Here is a 22259-nt window from a genome sequence, read left to right as displayed (position 1 = left end):
CACAATTCCTTTTAAAATGTAGTTCAGGGCATCTTAAAAAAATACTTACCTTGCACGTACGCTGAGCATTTCTAATTAGTTGGTTGTGATGCAGCAATTTAAAAATTATTTTGATCGTCTTTCTAGAATATATAGCAACTCAAAAGCTCATTTGTGGTAGATCTTCTCCCAGTAAATTGTGCTTTTAAATCAAAACCATTGAAACTCTATAGTCTAATTAAGAGTGAATGACTCCAAGCTCTCATTTATCCTATTGCTGAACGATTACATGACTGTGATCTCCATAACAAGGCCAATTCTTTTGTTTCAATTAATTAGGATGGTTTGGGAACCAATGATTTAACTAACTGATAGCAGAAATTTGCTATTTTTCTTTCAAGTTGCTTTTGCTAAATTAACATTATTTCAAGTGAGTTTTAATCTTAATGTCAGTGTCAGCTGTGGCTCAGTGGGTAGCGCACTCGCCTGAGTCAGAAAGTAGTGGGTTCAAATTGCACTCCAGGAAGTGTCAGCCTAGATTGAGCACATAAATCTAGGCTGACACTCCAGTGCAGTGCTGAGAGCATGCTGCACTGTCGGAGATGCTATCTTTCGGATGAGAAACTGAGGCCCTGTCTGCCCTCTCAGGTGGACGTAAAAGATCTCATGGCACTATTTCAAAGAGCAGGGGAGTTATCCCCAGTGTTCTGGCCAATAGTTATCCCTCAATCAACGTGACAAAAACAGTTTATCTGGTCATTATCACATTGCTGTTTCTGAGAGCTTGCTGTGCGCAAATTGGCTGCCACGTTTCCCACATTACAACAGTGACTACACTTCAAAAGTATTTCATTGGCTGTAAAGCACTTTGCGATGTCCTGTGATCGTGAAATGCGCTATATAAATGCAAGTCTTTTTTTATTTTTATTTCTTTAATTCTATTCATTGAGGAAAACTGATGGTTTATTTAGTGTTACATACGTTTTTATGTTGTCTTCAAGTGTAAGAGTATAATCGATTAATAGCATGTTTAAAAAAATGTATGGTTAGGCCAGTGCCCCAGAAATACCTTTCATTTCAAATCAGTCCATATCAAGTCTCTCGTTAATTTATTCATACACAAATAATTCTTCTGGAAAGACAAAGAAATGCAAACTTTATATAACACCTGGTCAGATATTTCAAAAATATCCCGAAGTACTGCACTTTCTTTCATGAAAGGCACTGTCCAATTCCTTGTAACCATATTATTTAATTTTTGGGTGGAAAGATAGTTTTATACATGGGTTTTTCTACAATGTGTAGAATGTACAGCTGAGATGTACATATTTTGTGCCATAAATTTGAAAAAAAGAATTTTTTAATGTGATGTATGTCTAGATATTTTGAGTAATGTTCCTAGAAAACACTCATTTGAAATTTCTCAAGAAAGCACCAATAATGAAACTTTCTCTGTGAGATTCTTCAAAAAAAATGCAAAGAATATTGCAATAGATTAGGCAAAGTTTTTAAGCCTGCAATTCAAATCAAGAACTGATTACTCATTTACAAATTACAGGGCTGGTGTTTCTTTTCACATGTATCGCTTAGATTTGCACATGTATTGAGTTTAAGAAAACCTGTTTTTGCTCATCAAGGCTAGACATGTTAGTTCTGGGAAATGACTGTGTTTCAGTTTCAGAGATCTGAAAGTATCGAGCGCTATAAGGTCAGATATACTCTCCCCCAACAACGTCCATTAGAAAATTTTTTTTTTTCATGCCATAGAGTGAGGTTTTCATTTCCTGCACCAAATATCTCTGTGGCCTTTGAGTGAAATTGCCAAATATGGGACAGTTTGGTGTTATAGGCCTCTGACAATTAGGATCTAGGTCAAGGTTGCCCAAATTCATTTCACATTGGATCCTACTATCCAGCAGAGAGAGAATACTTTCATCTTTAAGTTTGGGTAGTACAGGTATTGGAATCCTTTTTAAGAACTCAGTAAATTGCTAGCTTGTCTTTCCAGCTCAATAACAGCAGGTCATGGCAATGGGGGTGTAAAGGGAAGAGAGGCTACAAGAGACTTGAGTTGCCAGCGTTTGCCAACTCTAGAATTCGTCAGGGAAGGAGGGGGAATCATGGCTTGAGCTCCGAGGTTTGCTTTGCTGATAATGAAAAGTCACTCTAATCTTTAATATACTTAGTAACTAATACCCCTATAATCATAAGACTATATTATCTTCATACTGTTTAAAACTAACTTCAAGCAACCTGCTGGCATCTTTTGTGTAGTAAATGGAAAACATTAATTTTCATATTTAAAAACTTTTGTGGGGAGAAATTGTCCCGCACCCCGATTGGGGGCGGTAACCTTCCGGGGCTGGGACTCTTGGAAGTCCTGCCCCCGATGCTGAATTAGGGCTTACAACCCCTCAAAGGAAGTGAAGCGCAATCTCTGGCGCTCCACTTCCTTTGGGGGCGGGTCCTGGGGCAAAATGTTCAGCGATATGCGGCTGCTCCGCGAAGTGTTGACTCGCTTCAACGCCCCTCCCCTTCGTTTAAAGGAAACGCCTGTTGCGCATTCTGCACGCCCTCTGATGGCCTCCACTGGGCCACCACGGCAGTATACAACTGGGCCAGCAGCCTGGCACCCAAGACGGAGTGCCGGGCTGCACGATGGCGGTCCGGACCATGCTAGGGCCGCCATCGTTGAGCCCACCTGAGAGTCAGCCGACAAAAAAAGATGGTGGCCCGGGGCGCTGACGCCCTCCCCTTTAATCGCCGCCCCGAAAGCAGATGTCCACCAGCTTCGCGATCCGCAAGCTGGCATTGACATCCGCTTGCGCCAGCTTCACGGCCCATGGGGTCATTTCCCCCGAGGGGCGTTAAGGGGTTGGCGCGGGATGGTGGGGAGTTGCTGCGCAGGTCGATGATGTCATCGCTGGTAGCACAGCGGCCCAGGACGCTAACCGCGGGGCGTAGGCACCGCAACCACCCGGGAGGCAGTAGCATCCCCTCCCCCGGGTGAAAACTGTCTTGTGCCCCATTAGCACTCCCCTGAGGCACTAAAGGAGCTTACAAGAAGGGGCAATTTCATCCCCTTAGTGTCTGTATGTATCTGTCTTTTCTGTCTGCTCATTTGTCTGTCTTATCTGCTATTAAATCTTTTGTTTCTGTAGTCTAGTTCATTCTGATTCTGGACAATAAAGTCTCAAAATGTATACGTTTCAGGATCACCAAATTCACATAATCTGGGTAGGCAGGGGGGAATTGGGGACATGTCCTGGCCAAGCTGGTCTTTACCTCTTTAGTGTTAAATTGAAATGTCTGTAGAGGCAGGACTAGCAGGGAAACTTCATCTGTTAAAATTCCTGTTACGTCATTTGCTCTCTACTGCAATGTACACCATTTCAGGACCTGATGCTGGAAGAAGTGGGGGCCTAGAAATATTAAAAGGCAGAGCAATATATTGCTGTAGGGAGAGTGGGAAATTCAAAACCTGGCCCATTTAAACTTTTTAAAATCTCTGTCCATGACACAGTGTCATGCTGTATTATGAATATCAACAGAGCTTTCAGGTAGTCAATTTGATCTATTTATGATCATGAGAAATGTTAGGTCATTGAACAACTTTAGGTAAAAATTGACTACAATAATAAGAAAAAAAGCAAAATACTGCAGCTGCTGGAAATCTGAACTTAAAAACAGAAAATGCTGGAAAACAAGCAATTGGTCAGGCAGCATAGTTAATGGGGTTGATATTAACCTTCCCCACAACGGTCAAGGGGATATTAAAAATGTTAAATCACAAAATGCACTCCCATACCAGCCACGTAGGCACCTGGCGGCAAATTGCGTGGCATGCTTATGTTCCGCTGTCCAGAGGCAGGCACATAAGTACAATATTTAAATCACTCTCCCACAAAGCAGTTTCTTAAAAATTCATTTGTGGAATTTAGGCAAGGCCAGTACTTAATGCCCATCCCTAATTGCCCTCGAGAAGGTGGTGGTGAACCGTCTTCTTGAATACAACTAAGTGGCTTGCTGGACCATTTCAGAGGGCAGTTATGAGTCAACCACATTGCTGTGGGTCTGGAGTCACACATAGGCCAGACTAGGAAAGGACGGCAGATTTCCTTCTCTAAAGGACTTGAGTGAACCAGATGAGCTTTTACAACAAGCCGGTAGTTTCATGGTCACCATTACTGATACTAGCATTTTAATCCAGATTTATTTAATTGAATTTAAATTCCCCAGCTGCCGTGGTTTGAACTCGTGCCTCTGGATTATTAGTCCAGTAACATAACCACTATGCTACCATACCCAATAACATGGGGCTTCAACTCAGCCAAAACTGTGCTGGCTCTATCCTATCCAACACCAAGTCCTGCTCATTGTCAGCCATATGCTTGCTTCGCTTCTGGTCCTTCAATGCCTTGAATTTAAAATTCTCATTCTTGTGTTTAATATCTTCATGATCTTGTCCCTCCTTATCTCTGTCACCTTCTCCAGCTCTACAATGCTCTGAGAACTCTGCGTTCCTTAAACTTTGGCCTTTTGTGTATCCCCCACTTCATTCGCCCCATTATTGGCAGCCATGCCTTCAGTCGTCTAGGCCCGAAACTCCCTCCCGAAACCGCTCCATCTCTCCACCTCTCCACCTCTCTCCTCCTTCAAGGTCCCCCTTAAAACGGAACTCATTGACCAAGTTTTTAGTCACCCCTCCTAATATCTTTTTATTTGGCTCGGCGTCTATTTTTGTCTGATTATGCTTCTGTTTAGCACTTTGGAGATGCTTTCTTTTGTTAAGGGCGCTGTGCGAATACAAGTTGTTGTTGCTTTAACAGGAGGTCGATCCACAGCACTAGTTTTACGTGAGGGCAGCACGTTGAAAATCTACTGCATTGATTTTTTTTTTGTGATGTTGATATAGTTCTTTGCTTAGAATTCCTTGCTTATGTTTAGTTTTCTATTTTCACAGCTCCTGCCTTGGATGTAGATTGGCAGAACAACACTACGTTTGCATCCTGCAGTACCGACATGTGCATTCATGTGTGCAGGCTTGGCTGTGACCGTCCAGTCAAAACATTCCAAGGGCATACAGTAAGTTACAGTTTCAGTGAATGGTGACGCCAAAACTATGTAGCCTTAAAAGTAGTGTATTATGTATTTTGTTGGCATTGGATATTTCTGTACAGGAAGCTTCTGTCAGAAGGAATACTTCTGACTATTTGTTGCTCTGTGTGTTGAAAAAGTTTCGTGTTAACATGAACAAGCATACTTGTGACAGAACATTAAGTAACTATGTCAGACATAATATAGACAAAAAATCCTTTCATGGACTGGAAGTAACTTTCATCATCAAAGAAACTTTCTGAATCTTCTGAACAAAACATGCTATTTCTTTTCAGTATGTTGGCCATATAAACATTTTATCTAGTACAAAATTAATTGTTGTTCCAGCATTTAATAAGGAATGTTAAAACCAATTGCTTATATAAAATAGATTTTTTGTGAGGGGAAGTGCATGTGAAGGATTAAGGAATTGTCTTATGACATAAAAGTTGAGTGCAGTGATGCCAATGGTAGAGCAGTTGATTTGCGATGCTTCCCCATGTGGCACCATCTCAACAAGGATGATTTCTGATAAGTTGACCAGTTGATTGGTGAAACATCATCATCATCATAGGCGGTCCCTCGAACGAGGATGACTTGCTTCTACGCGAAAAGAGATGAATTCATAGATGTTTCAATGGAGGATCCGATATTCCAGTCCTGAACTCGGGTGGAAGATGCCTGTGCATGGATTTTTTTAACATGTGGTGGCCGTTGCACATCAGCCACCACACGGGCTTGACCGAGCTAGGCCTTTATCCAGTGGCAAGGGTAAACCAGGACGACTGGAGACCTGCTCTGCTGCACGGACCTAGTGCACACACATATCGCAGTGTGGGCTGGCCCGAGAATCTAGTGGGACTTAATCAACAGTTCTATTTACAGTGTGGCCACGGGTACAGACTGCACACACACTGAGTGCAGCAGTTAAACTTTAGATCTAGGATGTGTGATTCCATCAATTCAACATCACTGGTAACAGGACAGTGAACATGGTTAAAACACAGACAGGCTGTCCCCTGCAAACTGTGTGATGGGTGTAACTTGCTTTCCACCGTGGGGTAAAAATTCTGCTGCGCCTCCTCCAGGTGTAGGAAGCTCATATCAGGATATTGTGCACTCCCAGCTTCTGATTTCCCCTTCATTAACTTAAATGAATGTAATATCACAGACTGAGAGTGGAAAATTTTCTTCTACATGTTCAAATCATGTACCAGGAGCAAACGGAACAGAATCTTTACCATCATTTCTTTGTAGGTTTGGTATGAGAGGTAATACATCCATTAGGAGGTCAACTCTTGACTGACATCTCACAGCTAGGAATTGTGCAAAGTTGATATTTCTCTAATAATACTCTAAGATTGCAGCAAATTACCTAGTGGAAATTGGTAGATCTGAATATCAGGCAGTTCTAGGACTCGAACCTTTGAGCTGTAGATTGAGGGTGTCCACTGTTCCTGCTATTCTGTTAGGGAAATCATGGCTACTAATGAGATTGACCTAGAGGAGTGCTCAATGTTTTACTTCACCATTCCTCCTAACTATTTGCTTGAGCCTTTTGTGCTGTGAACCGATGCCCTCCATTTCTACTGCGGCTGGATTTGAACCTTGGATGTTCAAACACGTAAGAAATAGGAGCTGGTGTAGGCCATTTGGCCCTTCGAGTCTATTCTGCCATTCAACATGATCATGGCCGATTTTCTACCTCAACGCCAGCTTTGGAACTTATGGATCAGGAAGAGAGTAAATTAAAAGTAAATAAGAAGGAAGGTAGAGTGAAATAAAGAAAATAAAGAGCACTGAACAGAACATGAAAATACAATAGTACACAGTAACACCATACCACTCAAGCATCTTCCACAACCCCAGCCATTCAATAACACTTTTTCACTAGCATAATGTACCAACTATATTATACTGTATACAATATGTTATAACCAAAGAATTACAATTTAAAAAAAAATCAGAGGCAATGGAAGAGAGAGAATTTTTTTAAATGGGAAGATTGTCTCGGGGGGAAAAAAAATAACGGAAAAAATGCACCCACAAGAAATCAGAAATAAAGAAGGAGAAATGATTACAACAGAAAGAACTAAAGATTCAAGAAAGATTCCCCAAATGATTGTATTGCTGCAGCCAAAGTTCATTTACTGTCTAATGGATTTTGAAGATGAAATGATAACAAAGCGCCATCTTCAGGAGAATGTCGACACAACAGATTGTATACTGTTTATATTAGCAATGCTCATTTGCACTTCTTTTACATTTCAGAATGAAGTAAATGCAATCAAATGGGACCCATCTGGCATGCTGCTAGCATCTTGCTCAGATGACATGACACTGAAGGTAGGAAAACCTAATTATGGCTCAAATCCCTTGTCAACTGCGGTAATACATCTTTGCATCAGCCTTGATTTGCTAAAAAGCTAAAGGCTTCCAGCCATTTCATCAAAGATCAGAGCCATGTAGTAAGACAGAAAAACTAACGGGCAAGCTTTTCTTCAAGTCCATTATCTCACGTCTTTTTAAAAATTTGCTAATCTGATACATGAGAAAAGACAGATCTTAATGTCTTTTTCCTGCCTTCTCTGTATCATATCAGCGGTAAACAAGGACATTTTGTCTGAGAGAAGAGGAGTTTCCCGTCAAAAATTTCAATTACCACGTAAAAAATGTTGATCTATGTCAAAGTGATGTGGAGTCTCACTTTGGCTATATCACTATTTATCACTTCAGTTTATTTGAAACTTTCTCAATGCCCTACACCTCCCAATGGCACCTCAGTACTTAAACATTTATCTTTATTCACTGTTTAAAGCTGCAGTGCCGTATATTTTCTGCTTTCAGAGTAAAAATTTAAACTTAAGTTCTATCTGAATAAAAATAGGGATTGAGGTGAGGAATCCACATGGCTTTTGTGCAATAGTAATGCCAAAATCAGCTGAGGCAAACAGCTTAAGTTGGCAATGCTTGTATGTAAACTCTTTGCTTTCTGATTTTGATCCCATGATAACAAATACCTTGCAAATATATTGTATTTGGAATACATTGTTAATAGCACGTAAGCATTGGAAGTTTATTTATCATCAGTGGGCTGCTCAGATTCCGCATGGATTCTATTCACTTTATTGTGCATTGAGAAGATAATACAGGGTCGCTTATTCTAAGATGTCAAAGGACAACTAGCTCACTATTACCACAAATTCCAGCCATTGTAGTATTGCAGGCCTGGAATGGAATTATGTGGATAAAGTGATACTGTTCAGCTGTGTGGCAAGCCGATCAGTGGATAATCATCCCACCTATGTGGTGGAGTACAATAGCCTTTTATTGAATAGTTATTAGCAGATTATACATGTTCAGAATGGTTGACAAGCGAACAGTAATCCCTGATAGGATCATACATTCCAAGTACTCTGAATGCTTCAAAGTGGTTTATTGGCAGTCATTTTACCAAAGATTGCAGTGCAGTCTCCATTGAGTTATAAGTTGAAATAGTCAAGATGACTTGGTTAGTGCATCATGCTCTAATCATCTCTTTTACTACAATATGCTGATTAATATATTGTAGCCAGATATAATTTAATACTTTTGAATCCGTTACTGGAACTAGTTTTGATGGAACAAAGCAGTTCTTGTCATATATATAATGATTTCAAACATTTGAGAAGCAGAATGAATCACACCATCTTGTTAATATATATTTGCAAAACAAGTAACAGCATAACAGTGCTGCCTGCATAATTCAACACATTCCTCCTTCAGCTCAATATTGATAATGCATTAAGAGCCTTAGAACAATGTCGAAAAAAAATGTATCTTCCATATCCAGTCAGCCATGGAATTTATTTTACATTTATTTTCCATATAGATGATGCATGGCATTGTAACCATTTTAAAGCAAAGTTTTGGACTTGCTGTGGATAGTCACCTTAGATTACCATTTTGCTTGTGTTTCATTCTTGTACAGATCTGGAATATGAAGCAGGACACGTGCGTACATGATTTACAAGCCCACAATAAGGAGATCTACACTATAAAATGGAGTCCTACTGGTCCAGGCACCAACAACCCAAACTCTTATATCATGTTAGCCAGGTAAAATTAATGCTTTTATTTTAATACATATGTAGTGTGTAGCAGAAGAAATAAGATAACAGCACTGAAAATTAAAAACTAAATGTTCAGTAAAACCAGTGCACTTATGGTACAGATGAGTAACATTTGGGTCAAGTTTTGGCCTGAGTTGCTCCTATTTTTTTGGAGCAACTAGTTTAGAATGGAGCATCTTAGAAATTGTAATTCTTGGCATTTAGTTTGCTCCAGTTCTAGTGAGTTAGAATAGTTCCATTTTAGAACAGCTTTTTTTTTTCCCAAAAGGGGGCGTGATCAGCCACTTACGCCTGTTTTGCAAGTTTAGGCAGCAAAAACTTACTCCAAACTAACTTAGAATGGAGTAAGTGTAGATTTTTGTACGCTCAGAAAAACCTTGCCTACACTTCTAAATCAGGCGTAGGGAACGAGAGATGGGGGGGGGGGGGAGTTTACAAACATGAAACACGGCACTTTTACAAATAAAGAGCCATCATCAATAATAAATGCTAAATAAATCAATAAATCAATCAATAAATAAAAAATTACGTTTCTACTCACCGACTGCAGCATCGGGAGCCCTCCATCAGCGTGCTGGGACGCTCCTCCCCCCCCCCCGGTCCCCAGTGTCTGTCTCTCTCTCTCTCTCTCTCAGTCTCTCTCTGTCTGTCAGTGTATCTCTCTCTGTCTGTCAGTGTCTCTCTCTCTCTTTCTCAGTCTCTCTGTCTGTCAGTGTATCTCTCTCTGTCTGTCAGTGTATCTCTCTCTGTCTGTCAGTGTCTCTCTCTCTCTCTCTCTCTTTCTCAGTCTCTCTCTGTCTGTCAGTGTATCTCTCTCTCTCTCTCTCTTTCTCAGTCTCTCTCTGTCAGTGTCTCTCTCTCTCTTTCTCAGTCTCTCTGTCTGTCAGTCTCTCTCTCTCTCTGTCAGTGTATCTCTCTCTGTCTGTGTCTCTCTCTCTCTCTGTCTGTGTGTGTGTCTCTCTCTCTCTGTCTGTGTAGCCCCATTCCACAGCACTGCACTGAAGGGTCAGCCTAGATTTATGTGCTCCAGTCTGTGGAGTGGGATGTGAACCCATGATAGAGGTATAGCGTACAAAAGTGTGGAAATTATGATGAACCTGTATAAAACACTGGTTCGGCCCCAACTGGAGTACTGTGTCCAATTCTGGGCACCACACTTTAGGAGGGATGTGAAGACCTTAAAGAAGGTGCAAAATGTTTTACGCGAATGATTCCAGGAATGAGGGGCTTCAGTTACGTGGATAGACTGGAGAAGCTGGGGTTGTTCACCTTGGAATAGAGAAGATTGAGAGAAGATTTGATAGAGGTGTTCAAAATCATGAGAGGTCTGGACAGAGTAGATAGAGAGAAACTGTTCCCATTGGCGGAAGGGTCAAGAACCAGAGGACACAGATTTAAGGTGATTGGCAAAAAAAACGATGTAAGAAAAACCTTTTTACGCAGCGAGTGGTTAGGATCTGGAACGCACTGCCGGAAAAGATGGTGGAGACAGACTCAATTTTATCTTTCAAAAGGGAGTTGTATAAGTATCTGAAGGAAAATAAATTGCAGGGCTATGGGGAAAGGGCAATGGAGTGGGACTAGCTGAGAGTCGGCATGGGCTCGATGGGCCGAATGGCCGCCTTCTGTGCTGTAACCATTCTATGATTCTAAGATTACTTTTATCTTTTGCTTTTCAGTGCTTCATTTGATTCTACTGTTCGCCTATGGGATGTGGAAAGAGGAGTCTGCCTTCACACCTTAACCATGCACCAAGAACCAGTCTATAGTGTAGCCTTCAGTCCTGATGGCAAATATCTAGCCAGTGGGTCTTTTGACAAATGTGTCCACATATGGAACACTCAGGTAAAGGAGACAATACTATTAGCAGCATTGACCACAGTCAGATTTGAGAAATTAATATGTTGTTTTAGAATAACAGTTTAAAAAAAACTATTTGTTGATCATGTGTCCATTGGCGATATACGGGCAAGCCTGTTGTTTGTAAAATATTAATGATAAAGTGACATCACTTTTAAATAAATTAATTGTGATGGAAAAACAATTGCTGAACACTTGTTGATGAAGATAACTGTGGCTCCAGTGAAAAGGAAAATGGAGTATCGGCAAAACTGTGGTTAGGATCATAGCTGAGTTCAATGTGGCTCTTATGAGACTAACATTGACATTTCAAAATGTCAAGAAGCCAAGCATGGCAATTTCAAAAACATGCAGACTGAAATTTTTTCTCCGTATTCCAGCAAATCAGTGTGTTTGTTTTTATAGACGGGAGCTCTAGTGCACAGCTACCGAGGGACCGGAGGAATTTTTGAAGTCTGCTGGAATGCATCAGGGGACAAAGTGGGAGCAAGTGCATCAGATGGTTCTGTGAGTATCTGCACTGTTCAACGTCGGTTCTGTCTCCACCCCCACCCACAAGTGACGGAAAGGTTTTTGCTCAGTGTTTGTCAGTGGGTCTTATACACAAGTGGAACAATAACAGACACCTGCGATGTAACGATGTGTACTGACTGCGCGTGAGGCCCCTGCAACGGTACAGTGCATCAGCGAGATATTCAACAAAAACACATGATCACAAAATAATTGTGGATGTGTCAGGCCATTCAGCTCATTTTAGTTCAGCCATCCAGACTATTAGTTATTGAAGCAGAGACAGTGTTAACTTTTTTAAGAATAAATAGGTGATTCAAGCAAAGGTGGATAAAGGGATATAGGCATAGGTTCGGACTACTGCTTATTTCAAGGATAAACACCAACACAAACTATTTGGGCCGTACGATCTGTTTCTGTGTTGTATTTTCTGTGCAATTCTATATGTTAAATAAAAAGCTCAAATTTCCCCCACTTCAGCATCTTAAATGATTCCTGGGTTTTCACCTTAACTACTCTATCCATGAGTCTATCCCCCATGTGTTGGTCACTTTTTGTATGAAGAGAAAGTTCTTCATATCAGGGTTAAAATTGCTTTTTACTAGTTTGATCCTGGGACTCCTTGTCCTACTGTAACAATTTAATTTTAAATAATATTCCCAATTTACCTTTTCCATGTTTATAATCTTGTCTACATCTATAAGATCATCTCTCTGACAACTCCTTTCGAGGTTAACTGCCCAAGTTTCTCCAAACTTCCCTCATAACTCAAGTCTCGAAGTCTAGGGAGCCGATTTTCACGATCATTGACTGATAGTTACCTAGCCGCCTGATGTCCTCAGCAAGAGGCCTGAGCCATTTTGTTGGTCAGATCTCAGTTGTATCTAATTGGTGAGCTGCAAGCATTAAACCAGCGCGCTCAGGCCGATCGGAGGGGGCGGGAAAACTGGCAGCTCATCCACAGAGCCAAGCCAGAAGTTGGAACTTAAAAGGATTGAGGAACCGATCAGCATAGGTACTGACAACAGGTGGGAAGATTATTCATACTTTCCCTGACCCAAAAAACTCACTTTAAAAAAAAACATACCATTTTTCTGAGTGGCTTGCAGCAGTCTCAATAAGGTTAAACCGTTCTACACCTGGTACCAATCGGAAGAGCATGCACGGCGCATGCTCCGCCCATTGGTACCTGAAAATTGCATCTATGTTAATCAATTCAGGATCATTCCTGTCATAACATTTATATAATGAGAATAGTGAAGAAAACAGCATCGTAATAAGGGTAGTAATCCAAAAGAACGCTTGAACACTTTAGTGAATCATCTATCATTGCCTTTGACAGCTCCATAGCTGACACTGTACGTCCAAACAAGTTACCATCATCTGGCAGCCCTCCAAAGTGATCTTCTGGCTATCGAGTTTCCTCTCAAATTGCTCCATCTCTGCTGCAATTGATTGCTCATCCTCTGACTCGTTAACTGAGCAGCTCTCGAGAGCTGTCATCTCTGCCCAACTCTTTCTTTTTTATCAATACCCTATCCATTTTTGTTTTGCTGATGATTCTACTCTGCATTCATCAACTTCCTTAAGATTTATGCACTCATTGCTCACAATCTCCAGTTATCTCACAGTGTAATGGCAGAATCACTACACCTTGATTTCCTTAGAGGTGAAAATCCACACTGTTAGTCAAAAGGTGTCGGATAAAAAAGACCAGCAGAACACGAAGGCAGGGTAGGGACAGTTACTTAGATAAGAGGTAGCATACACGGATACACGTTAGCATAAGAAATAAAACTAGCATAAATTCAGTGTGCTGTGGTACCCATTACAGAAATTTGGTTACAACATAATAGGATCTTTAGAAAAGACAGGGTAATTGGGAATGGACGGAGAGTAGTAATGTTGATAAGAGACAATTACCACTATCTCGGGTAGTTGTTGCCAACAGATCTGATAGTGATGTAGTAGGTGGATGTATAGATAGAGAGATCAGGGAAGCATGCTGCAAAAACAATGTGGTTGTGATGTGAAATTTTAATTATCACATCAACTGGGAGAAGCGGAACAGCATAAGTAGTAAAGGCAATGAATTTTAGAATGTATTCGGGACAGTTTTCTAGAAGTTAGATTACCCATATTGTAAATTGAAGAGGAATTTTCATTTCATTGCATTTACCATGCCAAGATTAATGGGAAAGAGACAGCTGTCATAGAAACCAAGGTTCGAGCCAATTTATTTTGTCAGTGAATGCGTCAGGCTTTAGATCACTTTTGTTGGAGAAAAACTTAAACATTAATCCCAGGGAGTCTGAAGGTGAAGCGATGAATGGTTCAAGTTTAAGATTTCAGAGTGATCAAGATCAAGAGAGATTTTCGGGACCCATGACTAAGATGGGCATGCAGTGGGAATAACTTAAACCAGACGGGGAAGATGGGAGAAAATTTCCTATGGGAATTTGATTCGTCTCCTTGAGCTTGTGCGTTTCATTTATTAGAACCGAAGCGTTGCTTACACTTGGGTGCCCGCTTTGCAGAACACCTCCGTTCAGTTCGTAAACATGACTCCGAGCTTCCAGTCGCCTGTCACTTTAATTCTGCTCTCCACTCCCACTCTGATCTTCTCCGTCCTCGGCCTCTTACACTGTTTAAATGAAGCTCAACGTAAGCTCGATGAACAGCACCTCATCTTTTGTTTAGGCACTTTACAGCCTTCTCGACTCAACATCGAGTTCAACAATTTCAGACCTTAACCCTTGCTCCTATTTTTTTCTTCTTTTTTCCTGTTTTTTTTTCTCTCTCTTCCATGACAGCTGTTGATGATTCTGCCACTTCCATTGACACCCTCTCTGGACTCATCTTTTGTTTCTTAACTTGTCCTATTACTATCTCCTTTTGCCTTGCACCATCATCCCTTTTGTCTCTTAATCTCTCCTGCCTTCCACCCTGAGCACAGACCTTCCCTTTTGTTCTTTCCTCTCCTGCCCCCTTCCCCCTTCCCCTGCCCCTACACTTGCTTAAAAATCTGTTGCATCTCAAATTTTTCCAGTTCTGAAGAAGGGTTATCGACCTGGAACATTAACTCTGTTTCTCTCTCCACAGAAGCTGCCTGACCTGCTGAGTATTTCCAGCATTTTCTGTTTTTATTCCTTGCTTACACTTGTTATGCTATAAAATAATAAATGGCTGGAGTCTTTTTGAAAGCTGTAACACAATCTTAGAAGTTCAGTTGCTTGCACACAAACTGGGCTTGCTGTCCCAAGGCATAGCGTTGTGCTGCTCTTACCCAGTAAAGGGGTCCGTGGATTATCAAATAAACTGTTGCGCTGTACAAGCTGTGTAACTCGTGACTGTTACTGTCAATTATATTACAGCCCTGTAACACATTTCCACGTCATCTATTACTCTATTATATAATGCATGTTGTATGACCATTTATACCTTGATTTTGGTCTCTAGATCCACTGGATATGATGTCTACTTTAATCTGACGAGGCAATTTAAATAAATGAACTAAGTATTCCTGTGAGCCCCTAATTAAGAGAGAACTACCTCCTTACATTGCCTTAACTATCAATTTAACAGACTACCAATAATGCAATACATGCATTCAGCCCAGTAAAAGCAGCTGGTGACCATGTTTGTATATACAGTGCAGTATTATATTTTTAAAATCTACCTAATCAGTTTTATGAGGCTGGAAGCACAATTTAATGGTTCAGATGACACCGATTAAAATGGCCTGTCTTATATTCTGTGACTTTGAGGACATCTGATCATATTACAGTTCTATAAGTGTCTCTTATACATCTTGTAGCCGGAAGAATTATTGCCACAAACAGAATTATGTCGCTAAAAATAAAAAATGAATTGGCTTTTAAGAAGCTTAGAGTCTATTCACTGTTTAAAAAATCGAGTGGAACTTAATTTGCCACTTCTAATGAAATTGCCAAAATTGACAAATTGTAATGCCAAGTCACGCTGTATATTAAATTTGTTTTATTCCATATTAAATAGATGCTGACAGGGCACATCCCAGAATTTTTAATTATCCTGAACAATTGCTATTGCAGTTACCAGGGAGATGTCTGAGCTCTAAGCCACAATCCTCTAATTAGCCAGCACTGACAAAGGGAAGGCGATTGGTGCATTTTTATATTATTTTAAAACTTGACAGGATGGCATGCAGTAATCTTGAGTGAAAAGCTCAGACACAGGAAAGAAATGTTGTTCAAGTCAGGCATAGAATTGCTTTTCTTCTTGGTTAATGTATTTTTATGCTCATTAGAGGGATGCCAGTATTGTGGAATTAAAACCTTTTTGGGGTCAACATAAACCACTATCAGGTCAAGTTAGCACAGGCAGACAGCAGGGTTGGCTTCAACCTGAGTGCAGGAGAGCATCCCTTTCCACCTATTTTTCAACGTTTCCATTTTCCACGGGAGCAAGCCTTATGGGCTGCCTGAGATGTCGATTTAGTGCTATCTGGTGAGCTGTTGATCCATTCTCAGTAGGAACCAAGTTCACAACGCCCAGACTCATTTTGTGCAGAACTATTAAGTCTGGCAGAGAGAAAGGAGACTTTTCATCCCATTAGTCTGGAATTGATTTCAAATCCATGTCCCGCAGTGAAAGAAGAGATGCTATAACCCATTGTACCGCCCAGGAGGTGAATTACCCCAGGGCCTCTCGTGATTCGCCGGGGGGGGGGGTGGTTGGTGAAAATGTCATTTACTCGAGTAAACAGGGTTTCTCTTGAACTTCAGCCAAAGTTGCAGCAACAGAGCGGGAGCAACCCGAAGGAAATTCACCCTGGGTCTCTTAATATAAGTAACTTCTATTATTTTTTTAATGGGCCTGAAATCGCGGCCTCTCTGGGTGCATATGATGTGCCGCAAGCGCCTGTAGACGACCCACAAGTTCCGAGTTTAGGCGTGCACTGCGCATGCGCCTAAACCTGGGACTTGCGATCTGTCCAAGTTGACAGATCGCACGCATCCCCAGGAGAAGGGCCTTCGCAGGTGGAGATTTGGGCTATTTGCACAGCTCCTGCCCAGCGAATGCCCTTAAAACTCTTACGCCTGCTTTTACCAGCGTAAGAATTTTAAAAGATAGAAAAATTAAATTTTTCTATCATTTTTATATTAAAAACCCTGTCCATTAAGGTAAGTTTATTTTTACCTTTATTAAAACATTAAAAAACTCCAAAAAAATAGATTTTTATCTAAAACATTTAATTAAATTCAATTTCAATTAATTTTAAATATGTTTTTCTTTCTTTTAAATGTTTGTGTTTTTGAGGTATCCCCATTCACAGTAATGGTGAGTTCCTGGTGATCTCCGTACAAGCAGAACTCACCATTACTGTGAATGGGGTTACGCCATTTTCATTGGTTGGTCCTGGCCCTCATGATCCCAGGATGCACATTCCACTCCTGGAATACGTGGGCTGCTACGCTGGGCTGCGCAGCCAGGCCTCGGAGCGGAGGTGTTCGTTCCTCCGGGACCTCCAGGTACATTCGTAAATATTTTTGTGGTCAGAGGCATCCGCCCGCAGGAAGCCTCCGACTGCAATAGTTTATGTCTCTCCATTCTTTCTAGTCCCCACTTTTTTTTTTAACCCCGATATAAACGCAACAGCCACCCTAAATGACAGAGCTCCACTCCCAATACGTTGTGACATACTTAATGCAATGCATAAAAATTATAAACAGTGAATCAAACAAAGCAAAACGACACCATGGAATGAACGCGGCAAGTGCACAATATGTTATTCAGCTTCCGAAAGAGAAGGGTTAAAATACTGCAGGAGTGATTCTGCGTCAGAGCTCGCCCAAAATGCTAATCTATATTTCCTTTTCAAATATTAATCCTCCTCCCATGCTTTTCCATTTTCTGTATTTCAGATTTCCAGCATTTTGTTTTTTCTTTTACATCTTTTAAATAAACGTCTTTTTTCCCTAAGACTTGTTATCAGTAATTGTTGATTTGTTTTGTTTTGTTTTTCTTAGGTCTGTGTGCTTGATCTACGGAAATAGCAGAATAGCAGGATAACAGGATGTAAGATTAGACCGGCAGTGAATGTGTGGGTGGCAAACACGCTCCTTCACAGTGTGTCAGCTCCAGAACTACAAGAACCTGACTTTTAACGTGAAATGGTTAAAACCAGCTCTCCCTGTCCATTTAATTGATTTTTTTTTCCCCTTCCAAAAAATATGATTTTATTGTCTGCAACCCCTCCCCCGCCCCCCAGCCCCTCCACTCCCCCAAGTGGGCACCCAATCATGCGCTGGCATTTTCACCAGTTGAACTCTTCAGCCTCGGAATGTCACGCAAGGAAAACTGCGTCAGTCAATGTTTTGGGGTTTTCAACAGGACAGATGATGGCAATTTATGTTCGTGACTGAGAGCATTGTGCCAAACTGCAGATGCTGTGATGTACCAAAAAAAAACAAAAATGGGGGAAAAACCCATACAAAAAAACAACAAAAAAGGAAATAATGTAGATTTTCCTTCCTTCATGTACTTTCCTCATTCTGGTTTGGACACTACAGTGCTGCTGAAAAGGAAGAATAACATTGTGTGCAGTCACAGCGAAATAATCTGCAACTTTGTAATAGCAACACTTTATATTTTCTGGATCTTTTGTTTTAAAAAATGTTTTAGGGATGCTGGAGTATTATGTAGGTTCCTAAAAGAAGCTTTTACCAGGGTTGGATGTGAATGATTTTGTTTCTAGAAGCTGCAGGGAGGAATCTGTGGGGTTTTAAAACTTAAGCTTTTCTGAACTGCTGATAGACTTGCTTACATTACTGTGCTTCAGGTCGTGATCTTTTGAAAAGGCACTTCTTCTTCTTCAGAGAACTGCATATAAAAAGTGCTTTACATTTGAGAAGGTGAACTCGTCACCAGCTTCATACAGGGAAAGAAGACTCACGGGACGATCCCCAGTGTATTTTTGAAAAAAAAAATAGCAAAAGAAATATTTGTAATTTTTACCTTTAATCACACACCAGACCTTAAAAAGCCAGAACGGCAAACCACAAACCTAGCAGACACTTCGTTTTAAAGAAATGCGAGAAATGAGACATCTTAACACTGTACAAGAGCTTCAATTCTTAAATCTCATGCCATGCTTTAGGTCCTTTTTTTAAATAAACAAAATTTGCTAACAAAGCTGTTTAGAGCCAGGTGAGGTGAGGTGCACTTTGTCTAATGTAAGGGTCTGCTTTGTTTTGTTCTCTGGGTTTTTTGAATATGTTCCTTGTCACACGCAGAGAGTTCATTTGTTTAAAATCTGTGTTCTGGCTTTCGTTGCTTTTATTGTCTGTGTCAGACTGTCAGCCAGACTTTGTTCCTTCTCCTTGCAGCCTCTCAGGAGTTTAGGTCAGAGGAGATCATGTGACCTTTATGTTTCTTCTAATCCAGAATGTGTGATGTAGCTCATGTGCTCATTAAAGAAAACAAATCATCAAATCATATTCAATGTCTTGAATAAATTGCTATATTTTGATATTAGAAAATATGATTCTGTGATTTTTATTTTTCCTAATTTAAAATGATTAGATTTACTTTGCATGTTTGTAATATTGCTAACGTGTCACTACTGACCACCACAATTATTAACATAAGGATTTCTGTAGCATGAATAACACAGAATATTGGTCTTCTCTGATTGTTCAATGATTGAGTTCATTGGCCGGTGTGCAGTTGATTTCAGTGCTCCTGGGCTAGGCAGGTGAAAACCCACACCTGATTCGTTATCCAGCGAGTCCTGCTGGAAAGTGGGCATATTGTCAACAAAGGTGAAAATGGGATTGGACTTGACTGTGACGCACCTCATTGGACACTTTCTAGACTTGTGTATGAAGAATTGCGACTTGGGAGAAGTGCCAGAGGCAGGCTGGCTCCTGTATTCCAGCCTGAGTCAGTGCCTTCAGGATAGGGAGAAAACTGGGAGAATAATGAAAAGCCACGTGCAAATTACTGATTTAAACGCAACAAATGATGTATGTATGCAAGTGCAATAACTTGTGTACAAAATACAGGTACTGAATGATTTCGATCCAACGGTATAATAAACAATAGGTATGGATATACGATGACTATGCATAAGTAGATGGATGTTTTATTATGCAAATACAATGAATGATGTAGGTACATCATTTATTGCACTTGCCAACATACATTATTCATTATGCTAACACATTATTTATTGCACTTGTATACACATGCATTGTTCATTGTACTTGCATACTTACTGTATTTCTACACGTACATCGTTCATTGTGTGTGTACATCATGGTGGGTAACTTTCAAGTTCAGCTGGGATGTAAAACTGTCGCTCGTTATACCTCCCGCCTGGTTTTCATTTTCATTAACTTCAATCGAGTGGTGTGTGTAACAGGCAGCAGATCCGCTATTGCCAGTTTGATGCTCCCACTCTGCAAGATCCTACCAATACCCAGGGAGGGACAGACGCACCAACATTAGAGTCCTCAACCAGGCCAATATCCCCAGCATTGAAGCACTGACCACACTTGATCAGCTCCGTTGGGCGGGCCACATTGTCCACATGCCATACACGAGACTCCCAAAGCAAGCGCTCTACTCGGAACTCCTTCACAGCAAACGAGCCAAAGGTGGACAGAGGAAACGTTACAAGGACACCCTCAAAGCCTCCCTGGTAAAAGTGCAACATCCCCACTGACACCTGGGAGTCCCTGGCCAAAGACCGTCCTAAGTGGAGGAAGTGCATCTGGAAGGGCGCTGAGCACCTAGAGTCTCATTGCCAAGAGCATGCAGAAATCAAGCGGAGTGTGCGTCAAACCTGTCCCACCCTCCCTTACCCTCAACGGCTATTTGTCCCACCTGTGACAGGGAATGTGGCTCAGGTATTGGACTGTTCAGCCAGCTAAGGACTCATTTTAAAGTGGAAGCAAGTCTTCCTCGATTCCGAGGGACTGCCTATGATGATGATGATGCTCCCACTGAAGTTGAAAGTTACCCTTACTGTGTTTGCATACATTAATCAGTGATTGTATTTGCACCAATATGTCTTTATTGAACTTGCATACATACAAGACCCATTGATCCTGCATACGTACATCATTTATTGTACTTGCATACATACAACATCCACTATTTACCCCAACACTATAGGGCCCACGAGGCACACATATCAAGAAATTACAGATGCACTGCCTTTGACTTTAATTGTCAGAAGATCATGGGCAGCACACCCACAATTTCAGAATATGCCTGGCAGTAAGTGAGACTCTCCGCCAGCACAGACACATTGGAAAATCAGTCTTTATAGTTCACTTTTAATTTAAAAAAAGGACATCACGATTAAACATTTAAAAACGCAGAAGAATCAGTGACCTATGAACAGTATTATGCAATTAATTGTGAACATTTGCAACACAGAAACAAAGGCTTTGGTGTATTTGTGGAATTCCATAGGATACTGCTGCAATAAAACACAATCCTGAGAAAAAAAACCATTGGTTATGTTTGTTTTATTAATACACTGTTGCCTAGAGACAAACTCCCAAAGAATATTGTGATTCCTTGACTCAAAAGACCATTTGAGGCAAACAAAAATGAGGGAACCGCCCTTATGTCCTGTCACTAAAACATAAGTTGAAGGATATAAGTAGACTGCTAGAACAATGCAGAAGAAAAACTATGTACAATATGCAGTAAAAGCATTAGTTTAACAGTGATAAACATAGTTAAGCAGTTACATATAAAAACATCATAATATAAAGAGTACCAAAATTGGATTCAAGTAAATAAAAGAAAAAACATTTCTAAATGTCTAACTTGTTCAATCTTGTACTGTTGAAAATATCCAAATACTTGTAAAATTATTTTAAATCTATACTGGATGTTTCACTTATTGGTTTATGTGCAATCAACAAATCTACATATGCTATGCATGTTTGTAAGGTTGTAATTGATAGAAAGTATTTTGTATATGTAGTTTTCAATGTTGTGTAACTAAAAGCCTTAGCATTCCTTACTTTCTGTGGCACAAAATGTAAATTTACACAATACCATTTGTCACATCTTCAGCGTAAAGTGGCGCAGTTGTGAAACCCAGAAATTAAACTTCACGTGGACGGTAAGTAAATGTGTCGTGGACTACACTGAAATAGTTGGCAGTAACCCATTACAAGTAAAATGTCTGTAATCTTTCTATGTCACAAACTTAATCTTCATAATTGTCATACGTGGCATCATTATAAATAAATGATAGGTTAGTTTTTGAACTATCACAGAATTCATTACCTTAGGGAGTCATCAACTTCTCATTGAGATTATTTAATCAATTCTACTCATCTATGGCCCTATATTATGTGTATAAAATAGTGAGTGCCTTTATTATCTGTACTGAAAATAACTTTTGCAGATTTTGTCAATTTACCTCTACGTTTCTGCCCCTCCTAAAATTATGACCGTTGTATTCTGCCCCTCTAGTTGTTCATTACAAACTTACCAAATTACTCAAGGTAAATTACTCAATTAAAACCTTATTTAACAATTTAAAGAGGTATATATTTTTTGAAATAGTTGGGGGTGTAATCACACTAGTGTGTAGAATTCCTAATTAATTTTGCCCTTGTGAGGGTATGACATGACCATATACTGCCTCAAACCAACTCGGGACTGCCGTGAATTTTTCATTTACTCCTG

At 40.4% G+C, this 22259-nt stretch overlaps 1 protein-coding gene across 5 annotated transcripts in view; it reads left to right on the top strand.

Annotated features, from left to right (window-relative positions):
• The window catches only part of LOC139275231 (F-box-like/WD repeat-containing protein TBL1X), a 346548-nt gene extending 327493 nt beyond the window's left edge, over positions 1–19055 (top strand). For all 5 annotated transcript variants that reach the window (XM_070892397.1, XM_070892399.1, XM_070892398.1 and 2 more), the window contains 6 exons: positions 4943–5064; positions 7348–7422; positions 9047–9174; positions 10868–11033; positions 11454–11555; positions 17570–19055. In XM_070892397.1, the coding sequence (XP_070748498.1) occupies positions 4943–5064; positions 7348–7422; positions 9047–9174; positions 10868–11033; positions 11454–11555; positions 17570–17596 (620 nt within the window). In that variant the 3' untranslated portion in view covers positions 17597–19055. The remainder of the gene's footprint in view (positions 1–4942; positions 5065–7347; positions 7423–9046; positions 9175–10867; positions 11034–11453; positions 11556–17569) is intronic.
• The last annotated feature ends 3204 nt before the right edge of the window (positions 19056–22259 follow it).

This window comes from Pristiophorus japonicus, chromosome 10, assembly GCF_044704955.1.
Source record: "Pristiophorus japonicus isolate sPriJap1 chromosome 10, sPriJap1.hap1, whole genome shotgun sequence".
Lineage (NCBI taxonomy): Eukaryota > Metazoa > Chordata > Chondrichthyes > Pristiophoridae > Pristiophorus > Pristiophorus japonicus.
This window is presented reverse-complemented; position numbering and strand designations above follow the sequence as displayed.